The sequence below is a fragment of the Oncorhynchus clarkii genome, chromosome 6, assembly GCF_045791955.1.
Source record: "Oncorhynchus clarkii lewisi isolate Uvic-CL-2024 chromosome 6, UVic_Ocla_1.0, whole genome shotgun sequence".
Classification (NCBI taxonomy): domain Eukaryota; kingdom Metazoa; phylum Chordata; class Actinopteri; order Salmoniformes; family Salmonidae; genus Oncorhynchus; species Oncorhynchus clarkii.
This window is the reverse complement of record NC_092152.1, coordinates 46,729,231-46,747,463: the sequence shown is the minus strand read 5'-3', so window position 1 is coordinate 46,747,463 and position 18,233 is coordinate 46,729,231. Positions and strand designations below refer to the sequence as shown.

General features: G+C 43.1%; 1 protein-coding gene across 1 annotated transcript in view; it reads right to left on the bottom strand.

The window, feature by feature from the left end:
• The window catches only part of LOC139411224 (Ras protein-specific guanine nucleotide-releasing factor 2b), a 202,004-nt gene that overhangs the window by 61,210 nt on the left and 122,561 nt on the right, over positions 1–18,233 (bottom strand). Inside the window, exons 8-17 of the mRNA XM_071157235.1 lie at positions 11,676–11,869; positions 10,236–10,345; positions 9,987–10,105; positions 9,378–9,538; positions 9,067–9,133; positions 8,472–8,611; positions 7,893–7,975; positions 3,927–4,175; positions 2,324–2,416; positions 519–1,003 (exon numbers count right to left, since the gene is read on the bottom strand). Coding sequence (XP_071013336.1) covers positions 519–1,003; positions 2,324–2,416; positions 3,927–4,175; positions 7,893–7,975; positions 8,472–8,611; positions 9,067–9,133; positions 9,378–9,538; positions 9,987–10,105; positions 10,236–10,345; positions 11,676–11,869 — 1,701 coding nt within the window. The remainder of the gene's footprint in view (positions 1–518; positions 1,004–2,323; positions 2,417–3,926; positions 4,176–7,892; positions 7,976–8,471; positions 8,612–9,066; positions 9,134–9,377; positions 9,539–9,986; positions 10,106–10,235; positions 10,346–11,675; positions 11,870–18,233) is intronic.

Here is an 18,233-nt window from a genome sequence, read left to right as displayed (position 1 = left end):
CAAAGTTCAAGGGGGCCGAATACTTTCGCAAGGCACTGTATAATTGTAAGGTCCCTCAGTCGAGCAGTGAACTTCAAACACAGATTCCACCACAAAGACCAGGGAGGTTTCCAAGGCCTCGCAAAAAAAGGGCACCTATTGGAAGATGGGTAAAAAAAAGAAGCCCAGTTCTGGGCATGAAACAGCCAGGGCAAAAGGTCATAAAACACTCACTATCTCTCGCTTTCTCCCATACACACACAGTATAGAATGTAAAGTGAGAACACTTCCTCTGAATGTTTTCTACTCACACCCCAATTCTAATGACTGTGTATCCTGTGCAGCCATAAACACCCTAGCAGCCTGCCTCTCTTCTCTCTAAAGGCCTTGTCAGAGAACATTAGAATCAGAGCTGCTGTTAAAACTCAGAAATAAACTGACTAAATGCCTGTGATGCTCAGAAGGCAGCTCAGTAAGGGAATCCAGGTAGGGTGTGTGTGCGCATCTGTGCTGCATGTGTGTGTTTAGATAGGCCTTACCTCTGCGGATGCTGCGTCTCATTTTTCCACAGAAGGCGTCAACACGAGGCAGCTCCTGCCCTTCTGTAGTGGGGGAGGGACTCTGTTCGGGGTAGGACAGAGGTAGACAGGGGGGGAGGGGGGCCTGGTCTTGGGGGGTCTTGTTGCCACCTGGAGGGGACGAGGAGGAGGTGGGAGGGGGGGAGGTTGTAGTGGGGGTCTGGGGGGAGGGGGTAGGGAATGTAGGGGTTTGGGCTGAGGATGGACTACTGACAGCGGACTGAGAGAAGGAGGAGGGGATAGAGTTAATATTAGTAAGGTCCAGCCCCCCCACCCTGGCACTGATGGGGGAATGCAGAGAGAGTTTGCGTGTGCGGACAGGAGAGGAGGTGCGGGAGGAGATGGAGAGAGGACCGGAGAACTTGCGGCAGAGACGGGGGGACTTGTCATTGGTGTGATCACCACTTCGGTTGTTCTGGTTGGTGGCAAAGAACAATTCCAAAGACCTGAGAGAGAGAGGGAAAAAAAATCTGTCAAATTTGCATTGAGTCATGAATTTGAGTGTTTTGAGACGGGAGATGCTATCATCATCATCATGCCAGAAAACTGTGAACAGAACCGTCAGCACTACAGATAGATCTATAACTCAGCCTGAGTGGAAAATAGGTTACATGAAAGACCATGCAAAGAAGTTGAAGAAAGGAGTGAGAGTGGTGCTGAGCGATTAGAGCTTTTTGAGGTTGGTTCGGATTCGGTTCGATTATAAACAATAATCAAGATTTTCTAAACATTAAATGCACTATGCATTATGTGGGTTGAATGCTGTAACCAAAAACAGAATAAAACAATAATTAAAAATCCCATGATGATACTGACTGCTCATGACTGCTTATCACTTATTAACCATCAGTTATTCACATTACTTTAATAAAATATTTCAGTTGTTGTGTATATTACATTTGTTTTATTTGATGACTTTAATTTCACTCCAAGTCATCATCTCATCCCTATAGAGCTGCGACCTATGCTGTCTAACAAAACCATTATTTCAGTAGTTCTTTAAAGTAAATAAGGCATACCAATATGACTGCTGAATACCAATACCTCAAGAAGCAACTGCTCTCTATGTATCCCCTCTTGATCACACATTCTTCTGTCTCTTATGTAGCAGGCGTAAGAATAAACATTATTATGGACTATGGTTATTTGTAGTTAATTATCACGTTTTCGTCACTAAACTATGTGGAACATTGGCCTGTTGGAAACTACAACTCCCCACAACAGTACATCGCACAGTTCGGGCATGATCTGATTTATCTGTAGAGAAACTACAGTGTGCGTATTGAGCTCACAGAGAGAGAAAAAAATGAAATGGGATTAAAATAATTCAACCAATGTCAGTCAATAAGTTGTTTTAAAAACCAAAAATTAACCGACATTTCAGTTAATCGCTCAGCACTAAGTGACACACAGACAGAGAGGGAAAGAGCCCAGTGGTCTTCCACAGTAGTCAGAAGGGCGAATATGCAGACGGAAGATGCTAGAGGGAGGGAGAAAGAAAACTAAGGACAGAGACATTGAGCGAAGGACAGGGAAAGGGAGCGGAGTAAAGAGCAAAATAGCCTTGAAGTCTCCTCTAAAAGAAAAGGTGCAGTGAAAAGATGCAAAAGTAAGGAAAGACGAGAAAGAGCGAGAGAGAGGGGAGAGGAGGAGAGAACACAAGTGAGAGGCAAAGAGAGAGGTACTTGGACAAGTCCAGGGACAGAAAGAGAAAGAGCAAGGGATAAAGCAGAGGGGGAGGGAAAGAGAGAGGCAGATTGTGTTACTTGGACTGATCCAGGGCTATCTTCCTGATCTTCAGGCTGTAGTCAGGACAGATGGACGTGATGGACAGGCGGTCAAATGAGTGGTACTGTACCCTGTGGAGGGGGGATGGAGAGGGAAGGGATATAACGGATGGAGGGGTGAGAGAAGGGGATGGGCAAGGGGTGATGGGGTGAGGATGAGAGAGGAGGGGATGGAGTGAGAAGAGGGGATGGGTGAGGGGGGATGAGGTGATGGGAAAGGTGGAGGATGGAGGAGTGAAGGTCAGGACAACATATATGTTTATTTATATATAACTGACAATGATCACAGGACATCAAAGCCGTTTCATGTTGAAACTATGTGTGAATTCATTATGCTTCATTATGCTCCAGGGTGAAGACTCCCCTAGGTCAGTGGAGGCTGCTGAGGGGAGGACGGCTCATAATAAGGGCTGGAACGAAGCAAATGGAATGGAATCAAACAAATGAAAACCACGTGTTTGATACCATTCCACTGATTCCGCTCCAGCCATTACCACGAGCCTGTCCTCCCCAATTAAGGTGCCACCAACCTCATGTGCCTTAGGTACAGATCTAGGATCGTCTTACCCTCCCCCAATTCTAACCTTAACAATTAGTGGGGAAAATGCCAAACTGACAAGATCAGTGGCTAGGAGCAAATACACCCTGTCATATACTGTAGGTGTGTGGGTCTCTGCTGTTGTTTCTGGTCTATGTTCTCTGGTAATGAGGTCATCCAGGAGTTGGCCTACACACACCTGCGCTGGACACAGGAAAAAGATAAGAAAAGAGGCACAGACTTTCCAGTTGAGAGGATCATTAGGTCTGGGCAGGAAAATGCATACACACAAAACACTGTCTTGGCAAATGTTTTGGCAAAATGAAACATTTTTCAAGCATCTATTTTGCTAGTGTAACGGTTTCCTTGACTTGAAGGAGAGGCGGACCAAAGCGCAGCGTGGTTATTTTGATTCATGTTTAATAAAGCACTTCACATGAACAAACTAACAAAAACAAGAACCGTGAAAACCCAAAACAGTCCTATCTGGTGCAAACACAGAGACAGGAACAATCACCCACAAACACACAGTGAAACCCAGGCTACCTAAGTATGATTCTCAATCAGAGACAACTAATGACACCTGCCTCTGATTGAGAACCATACTAGGCTGAAACATAGAAATACCCAAATCATAGAAAAACAAACATAGACTGCCCACCCCAACTCACGCCTTTACCATACTAAATAATGACAAAACAAAGGAAATAAAGGTCAGAACGTGACAGCTAGCAGTAAAATTGTTGTGTTTCGTTCAATTAACCCCTGGGCCACAAGTGGTCCTACACCACTCAACCTCCGTTCTGGGGCTGAAACAGCCAGGTGGAAAGGTCACAAAACACTCAGTCTCTCTCTCTCTCTCTCTCTCTCTCTCTCATACAACACACACACACAAAACACCAATAAAACTGGATAGAGAGAATAACAGGAGATATAATGAGGTGAGAGGTTTAGAGAAAACTCAACCCTCTGTAACATGAAAATGTGTGTGTGCACTTTTCTGTGAATGTGTGCATGTCATGCATGTTCTCTCTCCTGTATTACCTGACAGGTATAGAGGTGAAAGGTTTCTTGTAGATGTCAGCCAGTTTATCCATGACCACGGCAGCAGTAGTGAAGATACGGTAGGTGTGGAGGAAGGTGTTGAGGAAGTCGATGGAGAGGAAGCGCAAGTCCGTCAGCCTTTCCAGCAGCCGCTCCACGCTGGCGTAGCGAATCTGTGGGACCTTGCAGGAGTTGAGTGTCTTGCTGAAGCAAATGTCAACATCATCTTTATGGAGGCGCATATCAGATCTGATGGACGGACACACACACACACACACACACAATCACTGGTGATCTAATCATTGGATTGCTAGGATTACTCACACAGAAGTTTTAAGTATGGATAAACACTTAAAGTTGCAGTAAGTCATGTCAGAAGCTAGCAGATTAATTACTTACCGACAACCGCTGCAAATGCCAATAAAACATCACGTTTTCAAATTCACTTTCCTTGCTTTGTCTAACACTATAAATCAATCGATCAAAGGAGTTTTGTGGGTCAGAGTGCAGGATTTATTTAGTTTCATAGCACAAATATTTGTTTGCACATATCACAATGTTACAAACACTTAGTAAACTTCTGAAAAAAATGTGTGTTTGACCAGATACAATGTTATTTCACAGTAAACAAATTGACAACAGACTTTCAGCACGCATATTTGTGAGGACACTCAAAAAGCACGGCACTTACACAAATGACTGATTGACTGAGAGAAATTGATGATAAAATTCTGGGGGCTGTCTTGTTAGACTTCAGTGAAGCTTTTAATATTATAGATCATAGTCTTTCTGGAAGAACGTATGTGTTATGGCTTTACACCCCCTGATATAATGTGGATAAAGAGCTACTTGTCTAACAGAACACAGAGGGTGTTTTTTAATGGAAGCCTCTCAAACATTATGCAGGTAGAAGCAGGAATTCCCCAGGGTAGCTGTTTAGGCACCTTGCTTTTTTCAATCTTTACTAATGAGATGCCACTGGCTTTGAGTCAAGTGATCAGGTGCCACAAAGGGGGATAATGGGAAATTGCAGTTGGCTCAGAACAGGGCGGCATGACTGGCCCTTAAAAGTACACCGAGAGCTAACATTAATGACATGCATGTCAATCTCTCATGGCTCAAAGTGGAAGAGAGATTGACTTCCTCATTACTTGATTTTGTAAGAGGTTGATAAACTGAAGGTACTGAGCTGTCTGTTTAAAATACTAGCACACAGCTTGGACAACTATGCATACCCCACAAGACATGTCACCAGAGTTCTCTACACAGTCCCCAAGTCCAGAACAGACCATGGGAGGCGCAAAGTACTACATAGAGCCATGACTAAATGAAACTCTATTCCACATCAGGTTACTGATGCAAGCAGTAGAATCAGATTAAAAAAGCAGATAAAAATAGACTTTATGGAACAGCGGGGACTGTGAAGTAACACACAGGCACAGACACATGCATACACACACACACATGGATTTTTCATTGTAGATATGTCGTTGTGGAGTATGGGCCTGAGGTCACACACTTAGTGTGTTGTGAATTCTGTACTGAATGTATTGTAATGTTTTTTAAATTGTATAACTGCCTTAAAACTTCTCTAGGATAGGGGGCAGCATTCGGAATTTTGGATGAAAAGCGTGATCAAATTAAACTGCCTGCTACTCATGCGCAGAAGATAAGATATGCATATTATTAGTATATTTGGATAGAAAACACTCTGAAGTTTCTAAAACTGTTTGAATCATGTCTGTGACTATAACAGAACTTATTTGGCAGGCGAAAAACCGAGGACAAACCATTCAGATGTTATTTTTGCGGTCACTCTTCAATAGGGTTTTCATTGGGAATTCAGATTGCAGTTCATATTGCTTCCACTGGATTTCAACAGTCTTTAGAAATTGGTTGAGGTTTTTCCTTTGAGAAATGAAGAAGTAACACTGTTCAGAATGAGGCTGAAGGGAAGTGTACTCTTTGTTAGAGGCGCGTGACCTGAAAGGAATCCACTTATCATAAATGTTGGTACATTTGTGGACAAAAGTCCAAAGAAAATAGCCAAGAAATCTGCATAAAAAAAATGAACACCACCACCAACTAAGGAGGTTCAGTCAAAAAAGCAGTGGCTTTTACAATAGCTGTGTTAAATACGGCAGTGTTCCTCACACCTGAGCCTGGAGGAAGTGCAGGCTCTTGTTTCAGCCAAGAAGTAACAAACCTGATCAACTATTCATAAATACTTTGAGTGGTATATTCAGGTATGTTAGCTCTGGGTTAGAACTAAGCCATACACACTGGAGCAAAAGCAGGTGTGACAGACACAGACATGTGTTAACGTATACAGTTTAAGTCGGAAGTTTGCAAACACTTAGGTTGGAGTCATTAAAACTCGTTTTTCAACCACTCCACACATTTCTTGTTAACAAACTAGAGTTTTGGCAAGTCGGTTAGGACATCTACTTTCTGCATGAAAAGTCATTTTTCCACCAATTGATTACAGACAGATTATTTCACTCTATCACAATTCCAGTGGGTCAGAAGTTTACATACACTAAGTTGACTGTGTCTTTAAACAGCTTGGAAAATTCCAGAAAATTATGTCATGGCTTTAGAAGCTTCTGATAGGCTAATTGAGTCATTTGAGTCAATTGGATGTGTACCTGTGGATGTATTTCAAGACCTACCTTAAACCCAATGCCTCTTTGCTTGACATCATGGGAAAAACAAAAGAAATCAGCCAAGATCTCAGAAAAAAATTGTAGACCTGCACAAGTCTGGTTCATCCTTGGGAGCAATTTCCAAACGCCTGAAGGTACCACGTTCATCTGTACAAACAATAGTACGCAAGTATAAACCCCATGGGACCACGCAGATGTCATACCGCTCAGGAACGAGACGTGTTCTGTCTCCTAGAGATGAACGTACTTTGGTGCGAAAAGTGCAAATCAATCCCAGAACAACAGCAAATGACCTTGTGAAGATGCTGGAGGAAACAGGTACAAACGTATCTATATCCACAGTAAAAACGAGTCCTATATCGACATAACCTGAAAGGCCGCTCAGCAAGGAAGAAGCCACTGCTCCAAAACCACCATATAAAAGCCAGACTACAGTTTGCAACTGCACATGGGGACAAAGATCATACTTTTTGGAGAAATGTCCTCTGGTCTGATGAAACAAAAATAGAACTGTTTGGCCATAATGACCATCGTTATGTTTGGAGGAAAAAGGGGGAGGCTTCCAAGCCAAATAACACCATCCCAACTGTGAAGCACGGGGGTGGCAGCATCATGTTGTGGGGGTGCTTTGCTGCAGGAGGGACTGGTGCTCTTCACAAAATAGATGGCGTCATGAGGGAGGAAAATTATGTGGATATACTGAAGCAACATCTCAAGAGATCAGTCAGGAAGTTAAAGCTTGGTCGCAAATGGGTCTTCCAAATGGACAATGACCCCAAGCATACTTCCAAAGTTGTGGCAAAATGGCTTAAGGACAACAAAGTCAAGGTATTGGAGTGGCCATCACAAAGTCCTGACCTCAATCCTATAGAACATTTATGGGCAGAACTGAAAAGGTGTGTGCGAGCAAGGAGGCCTACAAACCTGACTCAGTTACACCAGCTCTGTCAGGAGGAATGGGCCAAAATTCACCCAACTTATTGTGGAAAGCTTGTGGAAGGCTACCCGAAACATTTGACCCAAGTTAGACAATTTAAAGGCACTGCTACCAAATACTAATTGAGTGTATGTAAACTTCTGACCCACTGGGAATGTGATGAAAGAAATAAAAGCTGAAATAAATCATTCTCTATTATTATTCTGACATTTCACATTCTTAAAATAAAGTGGTGATACTAACTGACCTAAGACAGGGAATTATTACTAGGATTAAATGTCAGGAATTGTGAAAAACAGTTTAAATGTATTTGGCTAAGGTGTATGTACATTTCTGACTTCAACTGTATGTGGGCGCTCTTACTTGATCATGTGAGGCACGGTGACTTTGGAGTTCTCCTCGAATACACTAGTCATCAAACCATTACAGCGGATATTATCGATACACTAGAGAGAGAGGGCGAGAGAGATAGAGGAAAAGGGAGGAGAGGGAGAGTTAGTGCAGATAAGTGGAGTGAAAGATCAATCTAAACCTCAATCTGATATATTAGCAACATCGTAAAATGTCGTATGTAATTATGGTTTACAAGAAATGTATCAAAACCCTAAGGAAAGATATGTTGTTATTAAAGCTTTTCCTTTGACCTAATCTTTGTTTAGAATCAAGCCAAGCCTCAGAGGAGGTGCAGTGTGTGTGTGTGTGCATGCATGTGTGTGTGTGTGCGTGCGTGCATGTAGGGGGAACACTGGGTTAAAGGGGATGAGCCAAGCACAAACCAGGGTTTGACCCCTGGGGAACCAACCACTCTGTTTACCCCCTGCAAAGCCTCATGGGATACCCAGAGGGAAACACACGGTGCTGTTTGTGAACTTTTTGTTGTTCGGTTATTATTCCAAGAAGAGAAAGCGAGAAAGAGAAAGAGAAAGTGAGAGCGTTAGTTACCTGGCTGATGTCACTGGTCCAGGCAGCTTTCTCCTGTCGTGAGGGAGCCAACAAGACTACAGTGAAGGAGGGTGAGTCAGACGGCTCGATGATCAGCTTAAAGTCCAACTGACCGAATACCTGACCACCACTGGACTTCGCTAAAAACAAGGGAAGGGAGAGTGAGAAAGAAAACGAGAAGATTGGGTCACCTAGGGTGACAGTGTATTTTGGTATGACACTAGATAAAGATTAATACATGAATAAGATATAAGCTGGTCCACTTAATTTACCCCTGCAGTGTGTGTGTGTGTGTGTGTGTGTGTGTGTGTGTGTGTGTGTGTCACTCAAAGTTCCGTCCCTGGAAGTCTGTGAGTGAAAAGACCCCTCTGTAAGGTTAATGAGTGAGTGATGCCATAGGATCAGCATGAGTGTCATTTAAAGGGAAGGCTGTTAGCTGGTATTTGAAGGGATGTGAGGGTCAGCCAGAGCTTTATCTGTGGACACTTATCTTTTGACACTAATTAACCTGTATGGAGACAGAGACTTAATGAGCCTGTCTGAGTCACTGCATATATCTAAAGGACTGGGGTTGGTTAACACACACACTACTCACAGTCGTCGTCGCTGGTCTCTGTTTCTTCTATGAGGGTACATTCTATCAGAGATAGGACTCCACCTTGCTGCAGAAAGAGGTCCGAGGTCATTGACTGTTTGTGTTTTTTTGTGTGCTTAAAATATGACTAGGTCCCAATTCTCCACCTTTCTCCCAAAGTGTACAATTACACAACTTCTCTCATGGATTTAACAATGGTGGAAACTCATTCTACCAATATGATTTTAAATCCAACCCGGGAGTATGTAACTGCACACTTCTGGAAAAGGGTGGAGAATTATAGCCAGTAAGTATGCGTGTGTGTGGCTCACCTTGAGCAGGTGCAGCTTGCCTCCTGAGCTGCGTGTGCAGATCAGAAAGTGTTTTGTAAACAGGAAGCACTGTCTCTCTCCTTCCTTCTTCAGAGACAGAGAGCCCAGACGCACTTTACTGAGCTTACCCCTCTCCACCGACGGCAGCTGAATCAGAGAACCTGGCGGGGGAGGGCAATGGGGGAGAGAGGGAGGAGGGAGTAAGAGGTGGTGTTGAGAGACAGGAAGAGTGGGGAGAGATGAGTGTGAGAAAAAATTTAAAAAGCCTTGTCCAAGCCAGAACTGCCCATCTCCTGTTTCTGTAGCGTGAGGCAGCTTGATGTACAAAAACAGACCCTGGACAGAACGCTAGTTTATCGCAGGGCCTTACCCCCAATCAATCTCCTTAATGCCAAGCAGAGAGGTATCAAGTCCCATTTTTAGACTCTTTGGTATGACTCGACCAGGGATTGAACCCCCAACCTTCCAATCACGGGGAGGACAGTCTAACCACAAGGCCACTGAGATGGATATGAGAAATACTGTTACATAAACAATGGTTTGTGTCATGAATGTGTAAGTGAATTCTGATGTGTGTGGGCATATACCTGTGTGTGTGTGCACGCTCACCCTGTCTGACGAAGGTCTGACTGGTGTCCAGTAGTATATCACATCCCTCTACAATCATCCTCTCGATGGCCAGGTTCTTACGGATGTTCTCTGTATCACTCACCTCATCATGCATCACCCTGAGGAAACACACAAACATGATATACTACATGAAATGTCTAAGAGGTGATAATTCATACCTGAATGTGTTGAGGTATTCGTACTCATTGATACACCCACAAATAAACACACACACACACAAACACACACCTTGACAGCTCCTCTAGTTTGGACTTGGCGAACTCCAGGCTCTTGCGCTCTACGTGTTCGTGCGGAGTGTGCGCCAGCAGCTCATGCAGAGTGATGATGTAACGAGGAATCTGAGAAAAACAAATAGAGGAAGAAAGGAAGAGAGAGATAGAGGGTAATTGGTTGAAGGGTGAGGTATTTAATTGAGACTTTATGGTTTGAATGTTTATGAGCAAGGCCACAGATAGGGTTCTACAAGTAGGTATTTGCTAGGTGAGTGTGTATGGTACCTAGAACATGTGGTATGTGAGGATGTATTTGTGTGTTGGAGTGAGTGTGTGCATGCATTGCGTGTGTGCAGGCACGTGTGAATAAGTGTGCGTTACCGCTACTCCCCTCAGGGGTCCGATGTCGCCGGTATACTAACCACCGGTCCTGGGATCCATCATTACGCACACCTGGTATCAATCATTACGCGCACCTGCACGTCAGACACACCTGGACTCCATTACCTCACTTATTACCTCCCCTATATCTGACAACCCCTTAGGTTCTTTCCCCAGTCAGTATTGTTTGTGTTTCATGTCTATACGCTACTCGTGTTTGTGATATTGCTCGATGTTCCGTTCATTAAACTCACCACCTGCACTTGCTTTCCGACTCCCAGCGTATACGTTACAGAACATTTGGTTTGTGGTGGTGTGAGTGCATGCGTGCGTGCGTGTGTGTGTGTGTGCGTTGAACAAATCAGAATGGTCACATTTGCGCGATCGATTTTCTATCGCTCATTTGCACATTATGTCAATGATGTCACTGTGTGAGGCTGTAGGTCAATTAACCTTGTCGGAGTGGGCGCCCTGATTCTAGTTTGTGAGCTAGGCAGGCTACTGCCTGGGAAGGTCTACCACTCAGAAGTATGAGATAGGGAGGCAGGGGGGTAGGTTCACCTCAGGTCTCTCCACTGGAAGCCCAAGGGAGGGGGAGCGGGGGAATCTATCAAATAGCGCACCTCTAACTTTGTACAGTACTAATGCAATTAGGAAAATTAGTCACACTAGAAAATGCTACCAAAGAAACCACAATTCATTCATAATATGAATATATATAGTTTCACAGACATATTGTTGCATTTCTTTTCTGGTGTGTGTGAAATTGTGAAGAATAATCCAAAACCAGTCTGCACACCAATGTGAATTGGTTTAGTCTTGACTCTTGGTTGACAGTGTTGGGTGATGGGTAATGTATTGATGCTCGAGTGCCAAATCCACACATTTGTTTCTATTTGTCTTTGTTACTACTTTTTCATATTTGAGTCTTTGTATTTATATTGTTTTAAATGTTATGATTATTTATTTGTGTTCCAAATGTCTGAATAAAATTTGTTAGTGCAGAATGGGGCTTTTTTGGGGGGGGGGGGGGGGGCTTGGAACCGCTACTGATGCGCGTGCATGTGTGTGTTACCTGGAACATGGGGTATGTGAGGAAGGTCTCCAGCATCCTGCCCTCACAGGCAGCATTAGCCTCATACTGCTTCAGCAGCTTATCGAAGTCTCGGTTCTGCTTGCAGTTGGCCAGCACTTGCAGGCTGTACTGGTGGTTCCTCACAAACTCCTGGTAGATGTTCAGCATAGGCAGCAGGATGTCAAACAGGTCCGCTAGACACACACACACACACAAATGTATAAATAAATTCTACAGTACACGACAGGCTGGTTTCCCAGACACAGATTAAGCCTAGTCCTGAACTAAAAAGCTCTTTCAATGGAGAATCTCCATTGAATAGAAATACAAGACATAGAACTCAAATATATAACAAATAGGGGCCAGGTAGAGAGAACAATAAAAGAACTAAGCTAAAATGAGATTAGATTAGCATTAGAGCCTGTTCAGTTTGGCCTGTCCCTGGCCATGTCTCAACGCATTTTCCTCTTACACAACCCATTCCTTACAGGCTGGTCTCCTAGGAAATGCTTATCGGTAGGCTGTTGAGGTTTTTAGGAGGAGAAATTATGGGATGTCAAGCCATTGTATGTGTGTGTGTGCGAGAGAGAAAGTGATGAGACGTTGTTTCAATAAGATGAGTGTGTGTGTGTCTGTGTGCCTGAGATAGGCAGCAGTAAGACATCAAGGCCAATTCAGCACTGAGGAACTGACCTTGATGTCAGTGCAAGACTGGGGTGTTTGTCTTGCATTGTCTGTGAGTGTGTGTGTTTTGACCAATATCCTCTTCATAACAAAGCTCTTAGTTTCTAGAACTGCAAGACCAAAAATAGTTTGTGTAGTCCTGTGAAACCGGCCCTATGACCCCAATTAAGTCACTTCCTGCAATTAGACAGACAGACAGGCAGACACAGACAGGAAGACACAGACAGGCAGACAGACAGACACATTTTATTTTATTTTATTTCACCTTTATTTAACCAGGTAGGCAAGTTGAGGACAAGTTCTCATTTACAATTGCGACCTGGCCAAGATAAAGCAAAGCAGTTCGACACATACAACGACACAGAGTTACACAAGGAGTAAAACAAACATACAGTCAATAATACAGTATAAACAAGTCTATATACGATGTGAGCAAATGAGGTGAGATAAGGGATGTAAAGGCAAAAAAAGGCCATGGTGGAAAAGTAAATACAATATAGCAAGTAAAACACTGGAATGGTAGATTTGCAGTGGAAGAATGTGCAAAGTAGAAATAAAAATAATGGGGTGCAAAGGAGCAAAATAAATAAAATAAATACAGTAGGGAAAGAGGTAGTTGTTTGGGCTAAATTATAGGTGGGCTATGTACAGGTGCAGTAATCTGTGAGCTGCTCTGACAGTTGGTGCTTAAAGCTAGTGAGGGAGATAAGTGTTTCCAGTTTCAGAGATTTTTGTAGTTCGTTCCAGTCATTGGCAGCAGAGAACTGGAAGGAGAGGCGGCCAAAGAAAGAATTGGTTTAGGGGGTGACCAGAAAGATATACCTGCTGGAGCGCATGCTACAGGTGGGTGATGCTATGGTGACCAGTGAGCTGAGATAAGGGGGGACTTTACCTAGCAGGGTCTTGTAGATGACATGGAGCCAGTGGGTTTGGCGACGAGTATGAAGGGAGGGCCAGCCAACGAGAGTGTACAGGGGGGTAGTATATGGGGCTTTGGTGACAAAACGGATTGCACTGTGATAGACTGCATCCAATTTGTTGAGTAGGGTATTGGAGGCTATTTTGTAAATGACATCACCAAAGTCGAGAATTGGTAGGATGGTCAGTTTTACAAGGGTATGTTTGGCAGCATGAGTGAAGGATGCTTTGTTGCGAAATAGGAAGCCAATTCTAGATTTAACTTTGGATTGGAGATGCTTGATGTGGGTCTGGAAGGAGAGTTTACAGTCTAACCAGACACCTAGGTATTTGTAGTTGTCCACGTATTCTAAGTCAGAGCCGTCCAGAGTAGTGATGTTGGACGGGCGGGCAGGTGCAGGCAGCGATCGGTTGAAGAGCATGCATTTAGTTTTACTTGTATTTAAGAGCAATTGGAGGCCACGGAAGGAGAGTTGTATGGCATTGAAGCTTGCCTGGAGGGTTGTTAACACAGTGTCCAAAGAAGGGCCAGAAGTATACAAAATGGTGTCGTCTGCGTAGAGGTGGATCAGAGACTCACCAGCAGCAAGAGCGACATCATTGATGTATACAGAGAAGAGAGTCGGTCCAAGAATTTAATCCTGTGGCACCCCCATAGAGACTGCCAGAGGTCCGGACAGCAGACCCTCCGCAGGAAGGTCCACATGCAGGAAGTTGGGCAGACAGACAGACATTTTATACCAATATCCTCTTCAGAATTCATAACAGGGGGGCGCTAGAGAGTGTGCTATGGAATATACAGTGCCTTGCGAAAGTATTCGGCCCCCTTGAACTTTGCGACCTTTTGCCACATTTCAGGCTTCAAACATAAAGATATAAAACTGTATTTTTTTGTGAAGAATCAACAACAAGTGGGACACAATCATGAAGTGGAACGACATTTATTGGATATTTCAAACTTTTTTAACAAATCAAAAACTGAAAAATTGGGCGTGCAAAATTATTCAGCCCCTTTACTTTCAGTGCAGCAAACTCTCTCCAGAAGTTCAGTGAGGATCTCTGAATGATCCAATGTTGACCTAAATGACTAATGATGATAAATACAATCCACCTGTGTGTAATCAAGTCTCCGTATAAATGCACCTGCACTGTGATAGTCTCAGAGGTCCGTTAAAAGTGCAGAGAGCATCATGAAGAACAAGGAACACACCAAGCAGGTCCGAGATACTGTTGTGAAGAAGTTTAAAGCCGGATTTGGATACAAAATTATTTCCCAGGCTTTAAACATCCCAAGGAGCACTGTGCAAGTGATAATATTGAAATGGAAGGAGTATCAGACCACTGCAAATCTACCAAGACCTGGCCGTTCCTCTAAACTTTCAGCTCATACAAGGAGAAGACTGATCAGAGATGCAGCCAAGAGGCCCATGATCACTCTGGATGAACTGCAGAGATCTACAGCTGAGGTGGGAGACTCTGTCCATAGGACAACAATCAGTCCTATATTGCACAATTCTGGCCTTTATGGAAGAGTGGCAAGAAGAAAGCCATTTCTTAAAGATATCCATAAAAAGTGTCATTTAAAGTTTGCCACAAGCCACCTGGGAGACACACCAAACATGTGGAAGAAGGTGCTCTGGTCAGATGAAACCAAAATTTAACTTTTTGGCAACAATGCAAAACGTTATGTTTGGCGTAAAAGCAACACAGCTGAACACACCATCCCCACTGTCAAACATGGTGGTGGCAGCATCATGGTTTGGGCCTGCTTTTCTTCAGCAGGGACAGGGAAGATGGTTAAAATTGATGGGAAGATGGATGGAGCCAAATACAGGACCATTCTGGAAGAAAACCTGATGGAGTCTGCAAAAGACCTGAGACTGGGACGGAGATTTGTCTTCCAACAAGACAATGATCCAAAACATAAAGCAAAATCTACAATGGAATGGTTCAAAAATAAACATATCCAGGTGTTAGAATGGCCAAGTCAAAGTCCAGACCTGAATCCAATCGAGAATCTGTGGAAAGAACTGAAAACTGCTGTTCACAAATGCTCTCCATCCAACCTCACTGAGCTTGAGCTGTTTTGCAAGGAGGAATGGGAAAACATTTCAGTCTCTCGATGTGCAAAACTGATAGAGACATACCCCAAGCGACTTACAGCTGTAATCGCAGCAAAAGGTGGCGCTACAAAGTATTAACTTAAGGGGGCTGAATAATTTTGCACGCCCAATTTTTCAGTTTTTGATTTGTTAAAAAAGTTTGAAATATCCAATAAATGTCGTTCCACTTCATGATTGTGTCCCACTTGTTGTTGATTCTTCACAAAAAAATACAGTTTTATATCTTTATGTTTGAAGCCTGAAATGTGGCAAAAGGTCGCAAAGTTCAAGGGGGCCGAATACTTTCGCAAGGCACTGTATGTGTTTTGTTGAGCTCTGCTCAATTTTGAAACAAATTCATATTTAACATTTATTTAACTAGGCAAGTCAGTTAAGAACAAATTCTTACTTACAATGATGGCCTACCCCGGCCAAACCCTAACCCTAACCCGGACGACGTTGGGGCAATTGTTGGGGCAATTGTGCGCCGCCCTATGGGACTCCCAATCACAGCCGGTTGTGATACAGCCTGGAATCGAACTCCCAATCACAGGGTCTGTAGTGTCTGTCTGTCTGTCTAATTACAGGAAGTGACTTAATTGGGGGTCATAGGGGCGGTTTCGCAGGACTAAAATGGTTTAATATTACCAAATTGAACATATTTGTGACCGGGGGACCCGGCCTATGAAATCTGAAATCAATCTACACAAACTATTTTTGGTCTTGCAGTTCTAGAAACTAAGAGCTTTGTTATGAAGAGGACTCACTGAGATGTAGTGCCTTAGACCACTGCGCCACTCGGGAACCCGAGTGGAAACAGATTAGGTATTTTCTTAACATACCCACTGTATACATTGACATCCCCATTTGCCTGAATCATGCTTTCCACCCTGTATTGGATGATTTGGTGTTTTCACAGTGGGGGGAGATGGGGCTCACAATAATCAATAACTTGTACATTGATGGTCATTTAGCTTAATTTCAACAGTTACAGGGTAAGTTTAACATGCCAGCAACACAGTTTCTTAAGGACACATCCCACAGTATGGCATTAAGCCAAATAATCCTACATTAGATAGCCTTATCCTTGTCAAACCTCATTCAAAAGGGTTGGTCACTAGACTATGATAGACTATGACCACAAAGAGGTATCCGCATACACTACTAAAACGCCTTGGGAGCAGGAACTTCGTTCATAAATCTCAGATGAGGACTGAGTAGGAGCTCTCAGGAATATAAATCACAGTTCAGTGAATGCCAGACACAACCTTGTTCAGTTTAAGGTGATACACAGGTTGCATTACTCAAAAGTGAAACTGCATAAAATATTCCCAGACACCTCACCACTGTGTGAGACGTTCAAGCAGGAGGAAGGGACTTTGACCCACTTATTTTGGACATATCCTAAGTTACATGTTTACTGGGCTCTCATTTTTGATTACTTATCTAAAGCCATTGATAGAGTTATAGCCCCAGACCCATTGATCGCTCTGTTTGATACAGTTGATGGGAATAACCAGGAAGGGAAAGCTGTCTCTCTTTGTACTCTATTAGCCAAAAGGCTCATATTGCAATTTTGGAAATTGGAGACTGTACCTACCTTTGAAATGTGGTTACGGGATTTAGGGAATGTAATGCACATGGAAAAGTTTCTATACAATACCTCCAATAGAAGTCCAATGTTTTACAAAATATGGCAGCCGATACTGGATAAATGTTCTATTCCCCCTTCACTGTACTTCACTCAATATGTACTTTTGGTTTAACTACACTGCGTGTAATGACTATAAGCTGTCTTCTTATAATATGTACCACCTAATAGGATTTTTTTATTTATTTTATAATTCTGTGTGAGTTAAGTTTTGTTTTGCCCTCTAAATTTGCCATCTCATTCAACAGTACAATGAATGTCAATGTTTGTGTCTCTGTATTTTTTCTATTGGAAAATAATAAACATATTACAAAAAATAAAGATTCATAACAAGGCTCTCTTTAGTTTCTAGAACTGCAAGAGGTCAAAAATGCTTTTGGGTCGATTGACTTGAAATGTAACACACTTTCTGTTTCCAAAGGAAACTGAACCTCAACACAAGGCATCCCTTGTGGTCATGATTAGTTGTTTGCAAGGACGGTTAGCTAGCTCAATAGCAGTCAAAGGGGGCGTCATACATAGTTACGTGAGGGCTGTAGGTATTACTTTTCTATGGAAAAAAAGCCTGGTTCTCTGTAGGAATAGTTAATTTCACATGGTCAGATGTAGGCTTGCATTCATCGGGAGGGTCTGTTGAACGATCCCATGCGTGAGTTTTGCTAATGTCACTCAAAAGCACACTAGGTCAGCCTACCTTTCTGCCATGTGGTGGGGGGAGGGGCAGATTCATGAATTGTCTAGAGTTGAGGCCTTAACCCTAAGTTCATGTCCACTCCCAGCTCAATGCCAAACCTAGCCTCAGCCCCAGGGTAGCTGTTTAGGCCCCTTGCTTTTTCAATCTTTACTAATGACATGCCACTGGCTTTGAGTAAGGCCAGTGTGTCTATGTATGCAGATGACTCAACACTATACACTTCAGCTACTACAGCGACAGAAATGACTGAAACACTTAACAAAGAGCTGCATTTAGTTTCGGAAAGGAATAAGTTAGTCCTAAACATTTCCAAACTTCAAAGCATTGTATTTGGGACAAATTATTCACTAAACCCTAAACTTCAACTAAATATTGTATCTTGTAAACTGTCATGGTCAAAACATATTGATACAACAGTAGCTAAAATGGGGAGAAGTCTGTCCATGATAAAGCGCTGCTCTGCCTTCTCAACAACTCTATCAACAAGGCAGGTCCTGTGATCAGGTGCC